The following is a 20994-nucleotide window of genomic DNA, read 5'->3' as shown; positions in this document are numbered from 1 at the left end:
TTCAAGTGGCAGCAAGATGACGACACAGATTTTAATTCTAAATGTGACAGTGCGGGTGGCAGGGGCACGTCAACCACATTGGCTAAAATTAAACCCAGCCGCCGAGTCGCTCAAGTCTGATGTTGCGTCTTCGCTGCGAACGGGCGAGCGATACAGTCAGGTGTGCCAGCTGCAACGTCGAGCTGTTCGATGTTGTTTGTTGTTTGTTGTTTGTGTTCTTTTTGTTATTTTTATAGCCTTGTTTTTCATTTGTTTCGCTATGAGCGATTGTTTTGTGTAATAGAGCATCTCCGCTTGACACATTTTATTAATTGAAATTTGTTTACTCGCTTGTGCGGTACAGATCGCACCGACTATAATGAATGCAAGGAAAATTAAATTGAAATGTGGCTTCGGTCAAGTCTCTACTGTGCTATGCTCTCAAAAAACGTGACACACACACACACACACAAACACACATACACTCACATCGTAGACTGAGGCACAAATGACGTCAGCGCGTTGCATATCTTAGCCTTTGTCTAATATAATTAACGTGAATTGGCAATGTATCTAATGTAATGCTTGTTTTTTACCTCTGTTTCATTTTAGGTGAGTCAGTTTGTTCTGGAATTGAGGTTGAAATTGAAAATAATAACAATAATCATAATCATCATGGTAAGCTTTGTCATACTTTCATTAAATACCATTAACATTCATCTTTGTAATGCAAAACGCAGCGAAAAGTTTCTTAATATCCACTCGAAAAGACTATTTCGTCTTTTTGTATGTAACTTTATTTTTCTCTGTGTATCTCTCTCTTACTCTCTCTCTCTCTCTTTCTATTATACCCAGTGGCTGCTTTTGTCTAACTCGCAAAATAATCTGTTTAAGCTAAACTTGTTAACTGACAAACGCAAACTGATTTTAATTGGGCAAAAAAACATTACGAGGGGTCAACCTATTAACCTCTGACCCTTGACCGCAGATCACTGACCAGCTAACACAATCTGACCGTCTGACCGGTTGACCAGTTGACCAGTTGACCAACATTAACGTAGAGCGCTTCAGGCCATTGCCAGCGGGGCAGATTGCGGGGTTAGAGCTTTTCACGTCTCGCCAGCATATTGTGTGTGTTGCATCCTCATCCTCTCATGGCTTGCCGAAACAGCATTTCCATTAACATTGACAACATCAGCCACAACAGCCAACAACACAGTACAGTAAACATTCGAATGCATGTCTCCTACCAGCTAACAGCTAACAGTTAACAGCTATCAGCTAACAGCGCCATTCTCTTTCCCTCATAACTCAACTGATAACTGATCAAACATTCAAAGCATTGCATTCGTCCCGCAGCGAGCGTCCTCGCGCCGCCCGAACGTCTACCAAATGCTGTTATTATTTTGAATTTGTAACCTGCTAAACAGCTACCAGAAGTGTGCTAAGATCGACGGGGCAGTCCCGACTGCAGTAACAGTTACAAAGAGCCAAACCAATTGTAAACACTAATCAATGGGCGCACTGTGATTTGTCTTTATTTTGTTGACTTGCAGGCGACACCACATTTCACATGAAAATTCTGGTGCCCGCGGTGGCCTCCGGAGCCATCATTGGCAAGGGGGGCGAGACGATTGCCTCCTTGCAAAAGGACACGGGTGCTAGAGTCAAGATGTCCAAATCGCATGACTTCTATCCAGGTGAGTTGCCGCTGCAATTAAACTGCAATGGGATGTTCAAGTATCTTTTGGGTCTTCCCTGCGCCAGGTACTACTGAGCGAGTCTGCCTCATCACCGGCTCCGTGGAGGGCATCATGACCGTGGTCGACTTTATAATGGACAAAATACGGGAGAAGCCCGACTTGACCACAAAAATCATTGATGCCGAGTCTAAGCAGGCGCAAGAACGTGATAAGCAGGTGAAAATATTGGTGCCCAACTCGACTGCTGGCATGATTATTGGCAAGGGCGGCGCCTTCATCAAGCAGATCAAGGAGGAGAGTGGTTCCTACGTGCAGATTTCCCAGAAGCCAAAGGACGTTTCACTCCAGGAGCGTTGCATAACCATCATCGGCGACAAGGAAAACAACAAGAACGCTTGCAAGATGATACTCTCGAAGATCGTGGAGGATCCTCAGTCGGGCACATGTCTGAACGTCTCCTATGCAGATGTGAACGGACCCGTTGCCAACTTCAATCCAACCGGCTCGCCCTATGCCACCAATCAGAATGCCATCAACTCAAGCACCGCCTCGCTGAACTCCACGCTGGGCACGGCCATTGGTGGCCCAGGCTCTGCGGCCAGTCTCTTGGTCAATGGCATCAACCTATCCCTTAACTTGAGCGCCCCCAATCCAGCGCCCAATCTAGCGGTTGCCACACAGTTGTTGGAGCACATTAAGGTGCGTGGCTTGCGTAGCTTTAACCACAGATCAATTTGACCCACTCGCTCTTCGCCACTTGCAGGTTGCCATGCGCGGTGCTGGCTATTCGGAAACCGCCACAAATGAAGTCTGCGCCGCCCTCGGGGTGCTGGCCAAGTACGGAGTGCTCGGCATGGGTGTGGGCGTGCCGCACACCAACGGCGCACATCCCACGCTGGCCAACTATTTGGGCGTCACGACGCTGGATCAGCAGACAGCAGCCGCAGCGTCAGCGGCCACGGCCAGCAATGTTTTCGGCGCTGTTGGGCAGGTTAACTTTGAGTATGCTGCCGCTGCGGCCGCTGCTGCGGCGGCCAGTCGGCCCACGCAGTCTCAACTGGAGGTGCAATTCGATTCATTCCGCCATCTGGGCTCGGCCACTGCGCCCGCTGCCACGCCCGTTTCGCTAAATAATAACAGCTTTGGACTGACCGGTGCCACCGGTACGGTGACCAGCGCGCAGCTGGGAGCTGCCGCCTCGATAGGCGGCCTAAGTAAGAGCCCCACTCCGGGTGATCTGGGCGCCAAGGATACCAAGAACGTTGAGGTGCCTGAAGTGATTATTGGCGCTGTTTTAGGTGGGCCACCTTTCTATTATTCCTACTAAACTGACAACAACAACAACAACAACAGCAACAACAACTGCAGCAACAACAACAACAGCAACAAACAGACACTTGATTCCGTTTTCCAGCACCCCTTGGACCCGTTCACCCAGCCCATTTGCATATTTTGTGTTTATCAATGCGATTACTTAATTGTAGGACTTAGCTGTAGTTATACACGTAGGCATAACAAAAGAGACGAAGCCATTGCACACATTCCACGGCAGGCATTCCAAGTGTTTTTCTAGTAGATAGGCGATCATCAGATCGGATGTTTGACCATTTGCATACGCACTCCTTAAGGCATTCCCAATTAAACAAATATAAATATCTAGCGAAATTTCTAGTCAACTTCTTGCCCACTCACACATAGCACCAAACATGATCCCATGCTCCATCCATGCACGCTGATGCCATATGCCATTCCGGTTTATTTTCGAAAGTTTTCGAAGTTGAAAATTCGCTCATCCAACTGCCCGACACCTGTCAAGGGAGCAGTTAACAAAATAGTTTTCAATTAGCAGTAGGCAATATGTTGAGAACATTTTAAGTCGTAACGAATTTTTGTTATCCATATTGAATATGTAAATACCTAGTATACTATATATTGGAATAGTGCAATTATTGGGTTTAATTTTTGATTGTTTATTCTTGCAGTACGCACTAATTATTACCTCAGTGTCGCAGTTTGCATAGATATTTAGGTCAGGCCACATCTATATTCAAATAGAATGGAATAGATACGTATAAATTTCTTTTATTGATGTTGGTCCTTAAACATACTTCAGATTAAGTTTTTCCTTCAACACGGGCCCACATGCTCTACCCACACACACACACGAATACATACACACACACACACATATATATATATATATACACATATATATATGAATATATATAATAATTTACCATAATTACCACATTTAACATAATCTGATGCAAATATTCCAGGTCCGAACGGTCGTAGTTTAGTTGAAATTCAACATGTTTCTGGCGCAAATGTGCAAATTTCCAAAAAAGGCATATTCGCACCTGGCACTAGAAATCGCATTGTAACCATAACTGGTCAGCCGAGTGCCATTGCCAAAGCGCAGTATCTAATTGAACAAAAAATCAACGAGGAGGAGACAAAGAGGGCGCGTCAAATTCCATTAACCACTGTTGTGAATTAATAATCAAGCAATCAAGCAACCAGCACAACAACAAAAAACAACAACAACAACTATCCCCCCCATTTAAAAACGTATTTCCTCAAAAAACAAAACAAAACAAAACAAAACAAAAAGAAATGGTTCATTTATTTAAACAAAAACAACAAAAATACAATATGCAAATGAAAAACTAAAGGAAGACAAAGCTAATTTAAAACAAATAACATCAGTAGTAGCCATACACACTCACACACACGCACACACACATACATTATTAAAGGCATTAGCAATGCATTGAAAATTCTGATGGAAATTGCTTATTAAAACAACGTAAAGAAACATGAATTCGAAGCCTTAGCAAATCTGATTTGACAGAAAACCTTGTAATATAACTACTGCATTTGTTGCCACGCTCACTATATGCATATATGTATGTATACTCATATATATGTGTATGTATATATTCAAATTTGACCAATACACTTGGAATTATAATACCTTTGCTTTGTTTTTTTGTTGTTGTCATACGTTGCGTGTTTTCTTTTTGGCATCCTGAGAAGCTAAAACTTATCCGGTGTATGCTTATATAAATATATCGCCAGATGCAGATATATATATATATATATATATATGTACACATATGTATAAATATGCATATACATGTATGCGATTCATAAACTAAACTAATTGTTGGCTCGTCTTCATATAACATAAAACACACACACACACACACATGTAAACACAATTCAAGCGAGTAAATTAGCATTATGTTGAGACTAAAAACAAATGAAAAAAAAAATGAAAATGAAAATGGATATGTTTGTGTAATGAGAGCGTTTTCAGTGAAAACATCAGGTGATTTCCAAAAAAAAAAAACAGAAAAAACGAAAAAATGGTGTCCAAATAAGGTAAATATTTTACTACACACACACTCACACACACATGCACATACAGACATGTATATGCTGTTAAATATATGTACAATAAATACACCTACCACAAAATGAAAAGATGGAAAAAATGAACGCTTGACAGGCTAGTGATAATAACTATTTGAAACACTTTTTACCTCAAACACAATTCTGATTGCGTTTCTTGTTTTCTGTTTCCGTTTTCGTTTCTGTTTCTGTTTTCTGTTGTTGCCCTCATGTGCTTATTGCTATGTTTACATATATATATGTATGTATATATGTCAGTACATATACATATATGTAGATCCATATATATATATATATATATACATATCTTTATCTGTATATATACACACACATATGTTTATACAAATAATACGTTTTAGCCCTTAATATTCTATTATGATATATATTGTTAAAATGTTGATCATGATAATGTTGTTTAATTTAATCGAGTGGTACAAAGAATACCAAAATATACAAGTGGTGTTAATGTTTTGCGCGCGCACGTGAGTCTCCTTTTTGATATTGATTTTATGCTCCTTTATGCTAATTTGTTAATCCTCATACTTATGTTTTGAACGTCTGTGCGACCGACTTCGTAGTTTCCAGTTCGAAGTGGATTCCCTGTTTTATTTTTGTTCTTATTTTTTTTTTTTATTCTATATATTGGCCCATAGAATAAAGAAGACCCGTTTGGCACATTGTTACTTTCATCATAATTATTATTATAAATTGTTTTGGAATACTTTTCACCCTTATTTTTGACATACATTCTAATCTTAAGTGCTACATTTTCTCTTCTTCACCCCAAAAATACATCACAATTTACTTTAATTTAAAATAAATATTTCAATGTCTCTGTAAAAAAACATACCCACACACAAATCGGCCAAAAATATTCCTTTTAATTGTTAAGTATCGTGCAATTATATTTTCAACTCAACTCAACTCAACTCGTACTTCATCCAAAAATCGAAGCATTGCAAAACAAAAACAAATAATTATCCTTGCATCACATTGAAGTTTGTTCTATTCATTGAAACATGCCCATATAAATGAACTACCTATAAAGATACACACAAATTGTTTTACTTTGGCCACCCACACACCCACACACACACACACACTTATTATGTAGTTTAAAGCTCCCTTTATTATTGACTAAAAGAAGAAGAAAAGCAAAATTAAATAAAAATATTGCCAAAAACGAAATAAACCAAAATTTGAATGTGTTTAATTGAAATATCATTATTCGCCAAAAACCACTCACAACCAACCACAGCTCCACTAACAGCGAACTCTAAACAATTCTGCAACATTATCATGTCAATCAACAGTCAGTCAGTCAGTCAATCAATCAAACTCTCAGTTCAGTTCAGTTCGATATGTAAGTTTCAATCTCGATTTCAAAACAATCACTGAAAACGCTCAAAAAATGAAAAAAAAAAAAAAAACGAAATGAAAATTATAAACCCAACTCTAAGCTAAGTATATGAAAATAAGTTGAAAAGTTGTTCACATTATTTTATTTTTATTTTTTGCTATTATTGTTAAAGCTTATCTACATTTGTTCTTATTTGTGCAATATTTATATAAATAATATAAGAATAATAATAAATTGCGCCAGACGAAGAAGAGTTAAATAGTTGCAAATATTCTAAAAACAAAACCCAAATTGTGACAAACATAAACGCTTTAGTAAGCATTGACACATACACGAGGATTAACAAAATGAAACACAATCTTAAGTCAACTAAAAACAAATGAATATAATATTGAAATATTGAAAGTACAGTCGAAAATGCTAGTGTGCCTTGAAACATGCAAAAAAAAAAAAAATCTAAAAACAAAAACCAAAAAAAAAGAGGAAGAAAAAGAAGTAATTTGTCGGATATTTTTGTTTGTTTGTTATGACGTATGTTTAAATTTTTACATAATTCAATAATTATTGATTGCCAGCAAGAGAAGCAAGGCGTACAGAGTGCAGGTTAATAACAGAATAAAAACAAATAAATAAACAACAATAATAGACCGTCAATCCAAATATGAGTAGAAGAAAACAAGCAATATAAAGACTACAACGATGAATAACATTGAATTCTAAAAATACAATTTCGTAGAAAGTTATCTCGAGTGCTCGATTCAGCCAAATCGGAACAAGCATAAGACACTGAAAACCTCTTAGGCCTTCCCTTCCATAACCACAACAACAACAATTACAGCAACAACAACAAATGTAAACAGCAAAATTCGTACATTTTATCGTCTTTTTTGTCATGGCAAACCAGAGAGAAGCAACGGCGCCATGCATATACACAGACATATTAGATATGCGCAGGTATATGGCATATTCATAGATACCTCACACACACACACATCCGCACACATCCGCTCACACACACATGCGAACCTGCATGCATAGCTACACGATGCATACACATTGGACATACTTAAATATTATCATATGCGCCTGCTCACTGAGTTATGTTAAATGTATGAGGTTTATACGGTATCTTCTAATTAATGTAGAGAAAACGAAGAAAAAAACATAAAAAAACAAAACAAATATACACATATATATTTGTACTGGATCTGTGATATGTATTTAAAAAAAAGAAAAATAAAAGAGAGAAAACACAAGCAAACAAAAAGCGAATAGCTATTATTAACAAGCATATACATATGCATATATATGTATGTTGCGTATAGATATCGATTTAAACGAAACACGAAATTAATTATGAAATAATTAATTTATTCTGAAATGATGAAAAGCTTTACTTCAGAAGCAAAACAAAGGAAAAAACTAAAACAAATTTTTACTAAAACAGCGGGCATTTTCTTTCATTTACCCAACAAATATTTGCCACTGGTCCGAATTGTTTGCGTTCTTGTCCTTGTCACCAAGTCGAAGCCTAATCAAATTTGACCCATTTCAATGTTAACAAGACCCATGTCTATGCCACGCCACGCCACGCCATGCCGACCGATGCCAGATCGCCTGAGAGTGCGTGACGAAAAAGAAGACAAAATCTGCGCTCTGGGCTCCAGCCCGACAGATCATGTGACTATGCTTGTTTTTCTTTTCGCTGTATAATAAGCCAGCTTCAATTGTCCAAAATATTTACATAGATTCTCAATGCATCTCCTCTTCTAAGCCGGATTGTTCAAATAGTCAAGTCAACTAACAATTCAATCGGTCTACATATTTGAATCATTTCATAACATCAATCAATCAATCAATCAATCAATCAACCAATCAACCAATCAGTCAATCACTCAACCGCCTCTTTTCCCAGCATCCGCAACACTTCAGTTCAGTTTTAGATCCTTCGGAGAGGCGTACGCATATTTTACTTTGCGAGTTTTATAAAAGTTATTAAAAATGCTGTTATTTCAGCGACGGAGTCTATTAGAGTTAAACTAGTGCAAATGAAAATTAAGCAAAATAAACTTTTATTAACTATATATATATAAATATTTCAATCTTGACTTTAAAACGTTAAAAAAAAAAACAATAAAAAAAAACAATAAAAAAAACAAGAGCGCAAGTAAACGAAAACGAAAGAAAAAGTAAAATAAATGAACCACAGTTTTTGCTCTGTAAAGAAATATGAATAAAAACGTACATAATAAGAGGAATTTATCAATAAACATCAGTTTTACTTTCGTTTGTATGCTAAAAACAAAAATACATACATACATATACGCATGTATATAGTGTGTAAATCGTAAATGAAATTGTTACTTATCATTTTTGTTATGCTTTGCCTCCACACTGTTATTAGGACAATTAAATATAAATGCATAAATAATATGTACACACACACACATATATATAAACTATGATATACAAACACACATACATACACACATGTGCAAATGGAAATAATATATGAATGTAAACCTCTGTGGCAAGAGCGAAACAGTACAGATTTATTTATCACGTATACGCAGCGTTTGCAGGCATTGATTGTTACTTTGCTGATGCCATGCAAAAGAAGAGAAGGGAAAAGAATAATCAAAAGCTGGCATAAATGCATACATATATACATACGAATATGCAGTTGTCCACATTTGCCATTATGTGTAAATAGGCGCATATACATAGATCTACTACATTTAGTATGGTAATTGGCAACAACAATAATAAGAAGCCGTCTAACAACCACAACAACAACAGCAACAACAACACATTGAACCTATTAATAATATTAAACAAATTATATTTGAATATATATACAAACCTACATACATACATACTAAATATAAAACTAGTTGTTAGCGTGATACATCAAATTATTATTATTAATTAATTCATACAAATAAATGGCCTAACAATGATACAAAACAATCTCCAATGGTGCTGTGCGGAGTTGCACCTTCAATGGCCACGCCCCCGTCGCATGCCCCTAGACTTAGCGGCATGTGCAGCTCAGCTCAAAACCTTGCAACATTTATTTGCCACGTTGGATATTTTTTTGTTTGTCCCTTATCAATTTAAGCAAACGTAGCCTTGGCTCGAGCCATTAGGACTAAAACTATTTATGTAAAGGTAGTCATACTAAAGTTCATTAAACGCAGTCACAGTCAGAGGTTACCTTCTTTTATATATATATATATATATATGATCAAGTCCAAGAGAGTTACGAATTGTTACAATCAGTTCAATTTCACAATTGCATCAGTCAGTAGTAAGGCCAAAAAAGTTAACTCTTGTTCATAATCGAAGTTTTTATTTCATTCTCGTATATAACGTAGATTTCAATGGAGTCAAAAGAAAACCTAAGCTAGTAGAAGCATACGTGAGTACCTTAGGATGAACAAAATTTAACTAATAATAGACAAAGGCGCAACGCTGCCTCACGTTGTGGCAAAAGTGGGGGGCACAACGTGCGCAGTTTCTGTTGAAGCTTTTATACAAGCCACTAGATTTTACAATTAATGCAGCAACACCAAAAGTATATAAAAGTAATATATTAACAATACAAAACAAAAACAAAGATTTACCTAACAAATTTCTTAGACAAAGTCAACAACTACTTACTATATAACGCATTGTCCAAGTATGGCAAAAAGAGAGGAAAACAAACCACTTTTTACACGAAAATTTATCGAAACTCAGTTTGCACTTTACGAATACAAAGAAACGAAATCTAAATGTTAATACACGACAATTTTATAAAAGTATGAAGCGAAAACCTCAATTAAACGTTGGTCATTTGAAAATGCTCGTAATCGCAGACATTCAAGCAAGCTAAACATCATGGAAACTCATTCAAAAGTAAAAGTACTAAATCTTTTATGATTTGACTGTGATAAAAAAACAAAAATAAATAATGACAAGAGACGAAGTGAATGAAAGTGAGTTATTAACAAATGAATTGTATAATAGAGTATGTATAAATTGAATCTATGTATACACACACACACACACACACTCACACACACCAACAGACACACACACACGAAAGTGACATTAAAGTATGTGTAGGTGCACTATTGCGGCTCTTAAGCAAAACCCAATAAGTAGAAGAAAATTCTTTGGATGGCTCGAGCCCATTGGGCATCGCCATGTACGGCCTAGGATATGTTGTTTAATTAGCAATAATATATAAGTACGTATTTACTTACTGCGAAACAAAAACAAAAAGAAGCGTATAAAAATATGAAAGTTTTACTTATACATATTAGCAAAATATTTAAACAAATTTTAGCAACAAAATATCGAGGAAAGTATCGAGAAAAAATAACAAACAAACAAACAAAAAAGCAAAACTTCATTATTAACTAAATGCAATAATTATATATATATATATATATACATATATATATATATAAACAAAAAAAAGTAAACAAAACAAAATATAGATGATATTTAGTTATGCTCTATTCAAATTTATAATCAATTGAAGTTTTATATAAAGATGATATTCAAACTAGCGAAGCAGCAGGTTTTATAAATATATATTTACCCATTAGTTTATTTCAATTTCGAATATCTCACGCAACCTTCATATAGAATTTCATTTCTCAATTCTCAACATATGTTGCTTTGTTGTTTTCTTCTTTTTTTGGAAAGATCAAAAACAAAAACTAAATTTATGAATACAAATAGTCTAGAGTGTTAAAAAGAAATCAAAACGTAACGTAGCTCATTCAAGTTTTAAAGGAAAAAGAAAACGTAATTTTTGAATCTTCTCGTATAATAAACGCAAATCTTGTACAATTTGGATGATGGCGCCAACAGGCCCGCCCAACTTAAAGAGTATACAACAAACCAAACAGTTACCCTCTCTACATATTAATTATATACAAATGCATATAGTACATTTAACCTAAGGAATCATACTCCAAATCAAATGAAATGCAACTCTTTACGATCAGCGCGACATATAGCCAAACAGCATCAGCAGCAGCTGGATACAATAAAAAATAGATGGAAAGCAAATTCAAGCTAGTTAGGATCGGGTGTATCGATATTAGACATTCTACTGAAGAAATAATGCTAAAGGTAAATGGTAATGTTAGTAGTCATAGTGAAATTTGTTGAGTGCATATTTATATACACTGACGAGCAAAACTGTAACACATGTTCAATGTTCTCACTTCAACGGTCTGTATTATCTTTTATACTTTATGCATGATTATGATCATAGTCTTGTTTTGTTAGTGAAATATTTGGCTCTTTTATTTATAAATTTGAAGACATTTGATTAGCGATAAGAGAAATACAATAGCAAAGAGTAAAAAAAGTCAAATGTTACAGTTTTGCACTCGCAGAGCAAAACCTATTTACTTTTGTTTCAAAGCTTTTTTTACCATTAAAACTTATTTGTTTTTGTTTAAATCGATAAACCTTGATCATTTTAAGTCAATTTGCAAAATAATTATGATGGCTGATGAAAAGAAAAAGGAAATAATCGAATTATTGATAGGGGCGAATCCGTTAGGAAAGTGGCTAATAAATTTGGTGTTAGCCACATGACTGTGCAGTGTTAAAAACAAAAACAGTTCAGAAAACATTAAAATCAATAAAGGAGGCCGACCGCGACTTTTAAGCCAACGTGACACGCGCCACTTGGCTAACTTAGTTACAGGCAATCGCGACTTTATGCCAATAAAAGCGGCTAATGTGTTAAATTTAAATGCCAGTGAGTGGACAGTCCGTCGCAGTCTCGGCAGATTGGGGCTTAAGGCCAATGAAAGAAAAAAAAAAACCATTTCTAGCTAACAGGCACATTAGTTTGCGTTAGAAACTGTGCTATAATGCATGAAAATTTGGCTCTAGCTGATTGGGATGCCATAAGTTACAAATAAAAAGCTTAAACAATGCTAAACAAATTTTTTCAAGGTTATTTGGTCAGATGAAACTAAAATTAATCGTTTTGAGTCAGACGGACGACGTGGTATTGGACTAGGAATCCCACAGTCCAATCGGCAAATACAGTGCGGTGCACGGTGGCGGGTCCATAATGGTTTGGGGCTGTATTTGTACAAATGGAGTTGGGCCCTTACTGTTAATCGATGGGATAATGCGTAAGGAGCAATACCTAAAAATTTTTCAAGAAAATTTGGGAGGAGTCATTGGCAACATGGGTCTGGCTGTTGAAAATTGCATTTTTCAGCAAGACAATGACCCAAAGCACACATCCCATTTGGTGAAAAATTGGTTATTGAACCAAAAGTTTCAAACTATGAAGTGGCCACCGCAATCTCCAGACATGAATCCCATAGAAAATGTATGGAGTCATCTGAAATCGCAGCTTGCGAAATATACGGCCCCTCCAAATGGCAGGATGGAGTTGTGAGAGAGAACGAAGGACGTTTGGTACTCGATTCCACCTGAAATGGTGCGACGCTACACGCAAAGTATGCCAAACCGTATAAACAACCTCAAAAAATCAAAAGGGCTGTGGACCCGTTATTAAAAAAAATTTAATAAAAATATTTGTTTAAAAATATTTGCAGTGCAAAACTGTAACATTTGACTTTTTTTACTCTTTGCTATTGTATTTCTCTTATTGCTAATCAAATGTCTTCAAATTTATAGATAAAAGAGCCAAATATTTCCCTAACAAAACAAGACTATGATCATTATCATGCATAAAGTAGAAAAGATAATACAGACCGTTGAAGTGAGAACATTGAACGTGTGTTACAGTTTTGCTCGCCAGTGTATATTCATACAAATATATAGATACACGCATAACAGACCGTAACACCAACAAATTACAAACACAAGATATGACGAGATGTTAGAAGATCCATAATGAATTAACAGAAGTAATTGTAAAGTAAAAATCCAAGTCAAGGTACATCAAGAGTTATAAAATACACATACATATAACATGAATTACACATTTAAGAAAGATTATATAAAAATAAAAACAAAACAAAAAAAATAATAAAGAATATATTAAAAAAACAACAAAATGTCTTTTAATTTTGAACTATATACATTTTAATTATTTTTCATTTTGCTTATTGTAAACTCAAATGCAAATTTTCTTTCAGATATTATTTACAATTTATTTGTTTGCCAACTTGGGTGGACAGTCGGGCTGACTGTGAGGATGGCAGGTGCGAATAATTTCATTAGCTGCTAAAGTCTGGTCGAGCTGCACAATTTTGGGATACGCATCCAGGTTGACATGGTATCTGAAAGGTGCAATATGTTTTAGTTATTGACAAATTGTTGTGCGTATGGAGCTCACCTTCTAGCATTGAAAACCTGTGGAACTAGACAGCAGTCTGCCATGGAGATTTCATCCCCTACACAGTACTTGCCAGACGAAGCGGCGAGTACGCTCTCTAGACCACGAAAGCCACGTGATATCCAATGCTGCGCCCACTCCATGCTCTTTTCCTTACCCAGATGGGCTAATACAAGGCGATTCTGCAGTGGCTGAATGCCCGAACAAATTATCTCGACAATCTCGCGCACCTTGGCACGCTTATGCGGATCTTGAGGCAGCAAGGGGTTTTCCGGTCGTGTTTCATCCAGATAATGCATAATGGCCACCGAATCACAAAGTGTCTGTCCATCTAAACTCATGATTTAGATTATACATATTTATCAGTTGCTCAAAACTTACCGATTTTAAGGGCTGGCACCTGTTGCATGGGATTAATCTCCCGATATTCATTCGTATAACAGTATGTAGCATCAGCCTTGGTCAGACTGGTTGGCCTAATATCATATGGTATCTTTTTCAAGCCCAGTGCAATACGCACTCGCCAGGAACACGAACTGTAGTAATATGAGTAAAGCACAGGCCTTGTATCGCTGGAAGCCATAGAACTGGAACTACGTATCCGATTCTTGGCCAAATGTAGATATTTCCGTACATTGTTTCTAAGTGCACTCATATTGATTTGACTAACTCAATACTTTGTTTTCGTTTATATACTCGTCTAGTAAGTGCAGCTAACTGAAGGTCGTTCCGAGCAGCACTTATCAGTGGCTGGACTATCGATGCAAAAAATATCGATACAGAATTCATGTAATCTACTCGATATTTCGAGACTATGAGTGATCGACGCAATTTAGTTTGGTAAGAAGTTTATTTGGTTTTTCTTGTTTGTAATACATATGTAGTTAATATTTGGAACTGTTACAATATTGGGGATATTAACATACTATATGTTAGTCGGTTTGAATGTGAAATCAGGCCATTCGCCTAATAGCTACCTGATAGCTGCCTGACAACCATTTGCGGGCTTGATTTGAAAGATCTACCACGAAATTTATTTGAAAAACTAGCAATCAACTGGTACATACAATATTCTTTAAGTGCATATGATTTGAGTAAATGAATACAGATTTTACATTTGATTTTTTCAAATATAAATAGATTTGTTTTAGCAAAGAGACATTATTTATTTTATTTTGAATATATTTTAGTCACAAGAGAACTCTATCGCTCTGATTAAATGCCTAAGTATGGTGAGTATATAATGTCTGTCGTATTCCTTATATACTTTCAATAATTTGAGAGTTTTTCTTTTGGTTTTTCCGTTTTGCCTGCTAATGGAGTTTACTTCCTCGTTGACTGAAGTTTTGTACTTTCTTTAAAAAGTTACGTTGTAAAGCGCCCAACTTTTCTAGTTAACTTACATATGTATGCATACGTGTTTTTTGTTTATAGAATGTAAATTTGCACTTAAATTATTTTCATTTTTTAAATCCCTGAATACAATTTTGCTTTTCGTCATGATTAAGTTTTGCAAATTTTTTTTTGTTTTTTTTTTTTGGTTTTTTGAATTTGTTTTGTTTCTGTTAGCCTAAATAAAATTCATAAAAATACGTTTTTACATATGAGTACATCTTTTAGACCATTTTTTCATATTGAAAAATAAAAGAAATTATACAATTTTTGACTTTGTTTTTTTTTTTTTTTGCATTTTTCGAGAATAATTAATATTGTTTTGCATGCCAATTAAAAATTTTAATATTTTTATCGATAGTATTTTTATGCATTTATGCATAGTTAAATGCTGTTAGCAATTTTTTGAATCACATCCGACTGTTTCTCTCCGCCTTATCAGCTGACTCTGCAGCTCCAAACACTATTCTTTTGCCTCTTTGTTGGGTTTCTTCCTGCTATAAATGTCTGTATGTTACAAACTGCAATTCACTTTTTAGTTTTGCGGCGCTTTGCAGTTGTCGTCGGAAAATTCTATTTGTTAGGCAGCTCCGGTGGACAGTCCGGCTGATTGGAAGGATGAGCAGCTCGGAATGCTGGATTGCTCTCCAGCTCACGATCGATTCGCAATATAATGGGATATGGGCGCAAGTCCACATGGAATCTGGGAAACAATTGTTAAAGCCACACATTGACCTGGAATGCTTATCTGAACGGCTTACCTTCTGGCATTGAATACCTGCGGCACTAGGCAACAGTCCGCCATTGAGATCTCGTCACCCACGCAATATTTGCCCGCCGATGTGGAGAGGGCCTTCTCGACGGCACGAAAACCACGTGTTATCCAATGCTGTGCCCATTCCTTCTTCTTTTCCTCACCCACGTGGATGAGCACAATGAGATTTTGAAGCGGCTGGATGCCAGAGCAAATAATCTCAATTATTTCGCGCACTTTGGCCCGCTTGTGTACATCTTGCGGCAGAAGTGGACGCTGAGGACGGGTCTCCTCCAGATAGTGCATAATGGCCACCGATTCGATCAGGGTATGTCCATCTAAATGGGAATTACGAACAATCTAGAAACTCTTAGCCAAATGGCATCGTTGCTCTATTTACCAATTTGTAGGGCCGGCACCTGCTCCATAGGATTAACTTCTCGATACTCATTGCAGTGCTGCTCTCCGCCCGACTTGATGAGACTTATTGGCTTGATGTCGTAGGGTATTTCCTTCAGGTTCATCGCAATGCGAACCCGCCAGGAGCACGAGCTACGCCAATACGAGTAGAGTATCGGCTGGGTATCAATAGAAACCTGGTTAGTAGACATATTCAAAGAATTTCCTCTGCCCCAATTGTTAGTTCGTGCTGTGCCGACCATCAAATGAAACCAAAACCTTAGCCAACTGTCGTATCAGACCCCTTTCGCGAGATGTGTGCTTGTTTCATTTGAATAAATAATTTAAGTCGACATAGAACAGGTTGCCACTGATAACGAGCAGACACACACACACACACACAGACATAACAACACACACCCTCATCGCATATTTAGCATAAAGCTCCGGCGAAACCAGTTTTTCTAGAGACTAACAAATTTATAACTAGTAAAAAAGTGCTGATAAAAAAATATATAATACATATGTATGAAGGTGTCTCTGAGGTGCGGTCACACCGGTTGTTACAGCTGCAATATAGAACTGCGAAAAAGCTAATGAGACATCCCATTTATAATTAATTTCTATATATGAAGACCTTTATTATATTAACTCTAATAATGCATTCAAAATACAGCTTAATTTACTGTTATTACATCATAATGTCCTACAGCCTCTACAGATGAACACATCCATCATACACATTGAATATTCGAAGTTTGTTTGCCTCAAAAACAAATACTTGCGACATTTGTTTTATAATACATATATATGTATGTATATATTACTACTCTTGTTCTTATCCACAAATGAGCTATTAGCCTAAACATTTATAAGCAGATATGGAAAAATACATTCTAACATTTGTCGAGAACTTGACCCGATTCTGTTTACCCATAAGTCGAAATAATTAAACTAATTATCTATCGAGGCCTCCAGGAGTAGTAATGATATTGGAAAGGAAAAATGCTTTATTGATTTTGTGCACTGCCTATTGGTATGAATGCTAGTTATTTGGTAAGTATTAAACAAAAGACCAAAAAACCTGATAAAGTGTCAAGATTTTTTGTAAAGAGTCATACGAAGAGGATAGCCTGTTAATCTGTCCTATGAATCAAGCTTAAATAAGAAACTGGCGCCCAAAAGGATCAAGGCAATTAGAAAAATATTTTATTAATTTTTTTTAGCTCTTATAGCCAGAGACTTCAAACTTAAAAGTGGGAAGATGGAAAATTAGGAAAGAACTATATCAACCACAATTTTGTTCAAGAAAATCACGTATTCTGTGTTGATTGCTTTTAAGTTCCAAATCTTATTTGAAAGGCAATTTTTGAACTACTATGTCTTCCGCAGATTTACAGGTGGGCGACCAAGTTCTGAAGGTGGATCCCTGCTGAGTAGTCCAATAAATGAAGTAGTTAGCAGGAAATATAATATCTTTCACAGTTCTGTACCAAAATTCTCTAATAAATAAAAGGCTGGATGATCCTCTTTATTACCATCTTCAATAATTCCCAAATAGGAATTCATTGATTGCTAATAAATTTAAAATGTTCAGCACCGTAAACAAGTATCATGCAGTCAGTTACGCTCTATTGCAACAGTTTTACTTTTTAAGTGTGTTTCACTATGCAATTATTTCTAATTTGCCCCACTTTGTGTTTGTAATACATTATTTTGATTCTATATCGATTTGATATAGATCAAATTTTTGTTTTTTTTTTGTCCGAATTTACAGAGGCTTTAAAGTATAACACTGCAAATGCAAGTGCATATTTCAAAGATCTTATATATATATATTCCACAGTTAACCTTCTTGACAGATTTTACAGCACAAACATATTTTCGGATCTTCGTTAATTAGCTATATTTTTATTTCGAATATTTCATTAATTTCAGTTTAGTTTTATTTATTTATTAATATTGAGCGGAATTTGTACTTTCCTCTTTCCTTGGAATACCCACATGATTCATATAGGGGCCTTGCGTTAATTGCCAAAGCTGCAAACGCTGCGAAAGTTATACACACACTGACCGAGTGTATCGAAGGACGAAATGCTGTGAGCAACAGTAACATCAGCCAATGGTCCCGGACAAGCGCCAAAATAATACGTTGGTATGTTTGAGTGTACATCTATATACCAAGGACCCTATTCTGTTCGGCCAAAAAGCAGCCGAATTCCTGGAACAAGCGACAGCCCACATAGGCCAACAAAGAATGATGGGTCTGGTCTGTATGTATATACCCACACATACATAAATATGGGAGCATAATAAGTTGTCTAAAAGTTCGTTGAACCCATGTGAAAGTAAATTCGGAAGTATCCCGAGAATGCCAGGGAGCCGAGAGTAGGCCGAATCGGCGCCGAGTTCCGATGTGTGTCGTACATCAAGGTCGGCTAGGGGCATTAACCTTAACCAATTTGACGTTGTCCTGGTCGCTATTAAGCAAAAGCAAGCCTGTACGACGCGCCAAGGACATTCGCAGACGGCCACAGCACGGCGCTCAAGAGTCAGCGCGAGTGCTGCAACAAAATGGCTCACAAGTTTCGCTAGGGTGCTTTTACTTATTAGGGGTTGCTTTTGAGAGCCGAAGATTGAGTTGTATGCGACTGACAGGGCTGTCGCGTCCGTCCTCTGAGGCATGCATCTCCACTGTGTCCTACTCCTAAACACAGCCTGGCAACTCTGTGCGCGCCATTTGGCATTGCGAACGCAGGCGAAAAAAGCTTTCGTCTGTGCGCATGTGCGAAATACGCATGCCTGCAGTATGAGTTTAACTCAAACCAGTGCCAGCCTCTGGCACCGTAGTATGAGTGAGTTTTCAGCAAACTTTTTTTTATCAAGGAGGCATCGTGCACGGAGGGAGTACTTACCTTGGCTATGGCCGAGAGGGACATAGCGTTGTGATGATACTTTGAGTAGTTAATTTTGAAGCCGTTTAAGCCGGACGCACTGCGAAAACGATAATTGGTGGACCGGACGGGGGTGGAGCTGCAGCAAAACTAGACGTGAGCTGCGTTAGGCAGTCGAATTCGAATCTAGCCACCACCGACACAATAATTATGTTTGATGATAACAAATGTGCATTTGCCAATAAGCACTGCACAGCTAGAAGGTTAGTTGGTTATTTGGTTATTTGGTTTAGCTGAATGCAGGCGACCCTAAATGCACTCAAAGTCAAACGAAACGATGGTTGAGGTAAGCGCGGAACGCGGGCGCAATGGACGCAACGACAGCGACAGCGACAACGACAGGATACGATGCCAGAACGCAACTGAACCACTAAACTAAATAAAGGAGTGCGAAAACGAAAGCAAAGGACACACGACAAAGCTAACAGTGCGGGGAGAGTCAAAGTAAGCGAGAGCCAAGCAGATAGATACAGAGCGAAAGAGAGAGGATGATAGAGTGAGACGGTGCGATGAAGTAAGAGAGAGCCAAAGCCAAAGGGTCGGGAGACCGCAGTGTGGATAAAGCATAGCTGGTTGTTGACTTTGCTAAGCTTTTAGCACATTTTCAAACCAATGAGCCGCAGTAGCTGCAAACGACCTGAGCAATAATTGAATGAAAAACCTTTTAGTTGTTTTCTTTATGACCACCAGTTTATTTGTGTTTTACATTTTTAAATTTTTCTTTTTTTTTTGTGTTACTAGATTTTTTGTAAGTTTACTTCATTTCCATTAAGGTTGCTCAAATGATTTTTGATTAAATTACACGACTTAAAGCTAAAGGTATGTAACATATGGACTAAAATAGTTAACAAATAGTTACAGTTTTGTTTCTATAGGAAAAAAACGTATAGAAATAAACACCTAATTTGTAAGTTTATACAACTAAAGCAACGTCAGGAAATTGAAGTTGAACTCATTACAAAATTTTATTTCTGTTTCGTTTTGTTTGTAGAAATGCAACAATGTGTATAACGACCTTAAAGCAGTCGCACAACCAATAGAATATCACACCAAAAAAATGGCAGAGTACAACGAATACAACAAAGTGTAAGAGAGTGGGTGTGCGTGTGTACGTGTGTGTGCCGGTGTGTGCCTGTGTATTTGTCTAAGGAGACAGCGGACATCATTGCTAACTAGTAGGTAGGTAACGGTAATTATCGTCGATCATCTGTGAGGCAGGGTTCTGTACAGATCTCACTCTCTCTTTGTCTCTTGCTAGTGGGTGTACCGGGTACAACATTCATAAAGTTTAACTACCTCAGCGCTACCTAAGTTGTCATCGTTGTCGTTTTGGCTAGCTAACAAAAGTAACTGTATAATATGTACGTGTATACATATGTTTGTATGTATTTATAAAATTGCCAACAAATCAATAAATTATTGTTGTAATATTTTTAGAAAATAGTGTCCATATATCATCATTTTCGGTACAATTTGCTTGCAAGTTATGCATACATTTCTTATATTCATGTTTTCTCGCTTAATCTAATACATTCGAAGAATTGACTACAATTTAATGGCAAGAGCCACACGTTTTTAGTGTTTTTTGTTTTGTTTTTTTTTTTTTTTTTTGGCTTTTTGTGAGTTTTTTTTTCAAGAAGTTTACATGTACACAACATTGTACGTTACACATACACATACAATACACAATAATCATAATAATC

At 36.8% G+C, this 20994-nt stretch overlaps 3 protein-coding genes across 13 annotated transcripts in view; 1 reads left to right on the top strand and 2 right to left on the bottom strand.

The window, feature by feature from the left end:
• LOC111593692 (RNA-binding protein Nova-1) overlaps positions 1 to 4328 on the top strand; it is a 30544-nt gene extending 26216 nt beyond the window's left edge. For 7 of the 11 annotated variants that reach the window (XM_023306597.2, XM_023306598.2, XM_023306595.2 and 4 more), the window contains exons 3-7: positions 592 to 657; positions 1536 to 1679; positions 1747 to 2381; positions 2446 to 2980; positions 3962 to 4328. In XM_023306597.2, coding sequence (XP_023162365.1) covers positions 592 to 657; positions 1536 to 1679; positions 1747 to 2381; positions 2446 to 2980; positions 3962 to 4182 — 1601 coding nt within the window. In that variant the 3' untranslated portion in view covers positions 4183 to 4328. The remainder of the gene's footprint in view (positions 1 to 591; positions 658 to 1535; positions 1680 to 1746; positions 2382 to 2445; positions 2981 to 3961) is intronic. The other 4 variants (XM_023306601.2, XM_023306599.2, XM_023306600.2 and 1 more) reach the window with 1 other exon arrangement.
• A 9262-nt stretch (positions 4329 to 13590) lies between these two features.
• LOC111593686 (probable maleylacetoacetate isomerase 2) lies at positions 13591 to 14533 on the bottom strand. The gene is made up of 3 exons (XM_023306582.2): positions 14174 to 14533; positions 13793 to 14123; positions 13591 to 13736 (listed from the first exon to the last, which is right to left on the bottom strand). Exons 1-3 carry the CDS (start codon positions 14445 to 14447, stop codon positions 13607 to 13609), a joined length of 735 nt encoding a protein of 244 aa, XP_023162350.2. The 5' UTR covers positions 14448 to 14533; the 3' UTR covers positions 13591 to 13606.
• Positions 14534 to 15506: 973 nt separating this feature from the next.
• Positions 15507 to 16677, bottom strand: LOC111593679 (probable maleylacetoacetate isomerase 2). The gene is made up of 3 exons (XM_023306571.2): positions 16339 to 16677; positions 15946 to 16276; positions 15507 to 15887 (listed from the first exon to the last, which is right to left on the bottom strand). Exons 1-3 carry the CDS (start codon positions 16598 to 16600, stop codon positions 15758 to 15760), a joined length of 723 nt encoding a protein of 240 aa, XP_023162339.2. The 5' UTR covers positions 16601 to 16677; the 3' UTR covers positions 15507 to 15757.
• Positions 16678 to 20994: the final 4317 nt, after the last annotated feature.

This window comes from Drosophila hydei, unplaced genomic scaffold, assembly GCF_003285905.1.
Source record: "Drosophila hydei strain 15085-1641.00,03,60 unplaced genomic scaffold, DhydRS2 tig00008137-arrow-arrow-pilon, whole genome shotgun sequence".
Lineage (NCBI taxonomy): Eukaryota > Metazoa > Arthropoda > Insecta > Diptera > Drosophilidae > Drosophila > Drosophila hydei.
The sequence above is the reverse complement of the archived record's forward strand: the minus strand, read 5'-3'. Positions and strand labels throughout refer to the sequence as shown.

Coding starts and splice junctions, on each gene's coding strand:
- LOC111593679 (XM_023306571.2), bottom strand. CDS start 16,600: ATGGTCGGCACAGCACGAACTAACAATTGGGGCAGAGGAAATTCTTTG. Junction 16,277..16,338: donor GGTGCCGGCCCTACAAATTG/GTAAATAGAGCA, acceptor ATTCCCATTTAG/ATGGACATACCCTGATCGAA. Junction 15,888..15,945: donor CAGGTATTCAATGCCAGAAG/GTAAGCCGTTCA, acceptor ATTGTTTCCCAG/ATTCCATGTGGACTTGCGCC.
- LOC111593686 (XM_023306582.2), bottom strand. CDS start 14,447: ATGAGTGCACTTAGAAACAATGTACGGAAATATCTACATTTGGCCAAG. Junction 14,124..14,173: donor GGTGCCAGCCCTTAAAATCG/GTAAGTTTTGAG, acceptor TCATGAGTTTAG/ATGGACAGACACTTTGTGAT. Junction 13,737..13,792: donor CAGGTTTTCAATGCTAGAAG/GTGAGCTCCATA, acceptor TGCACCTTTCAG/ATACCATGTCAACCTGGATG.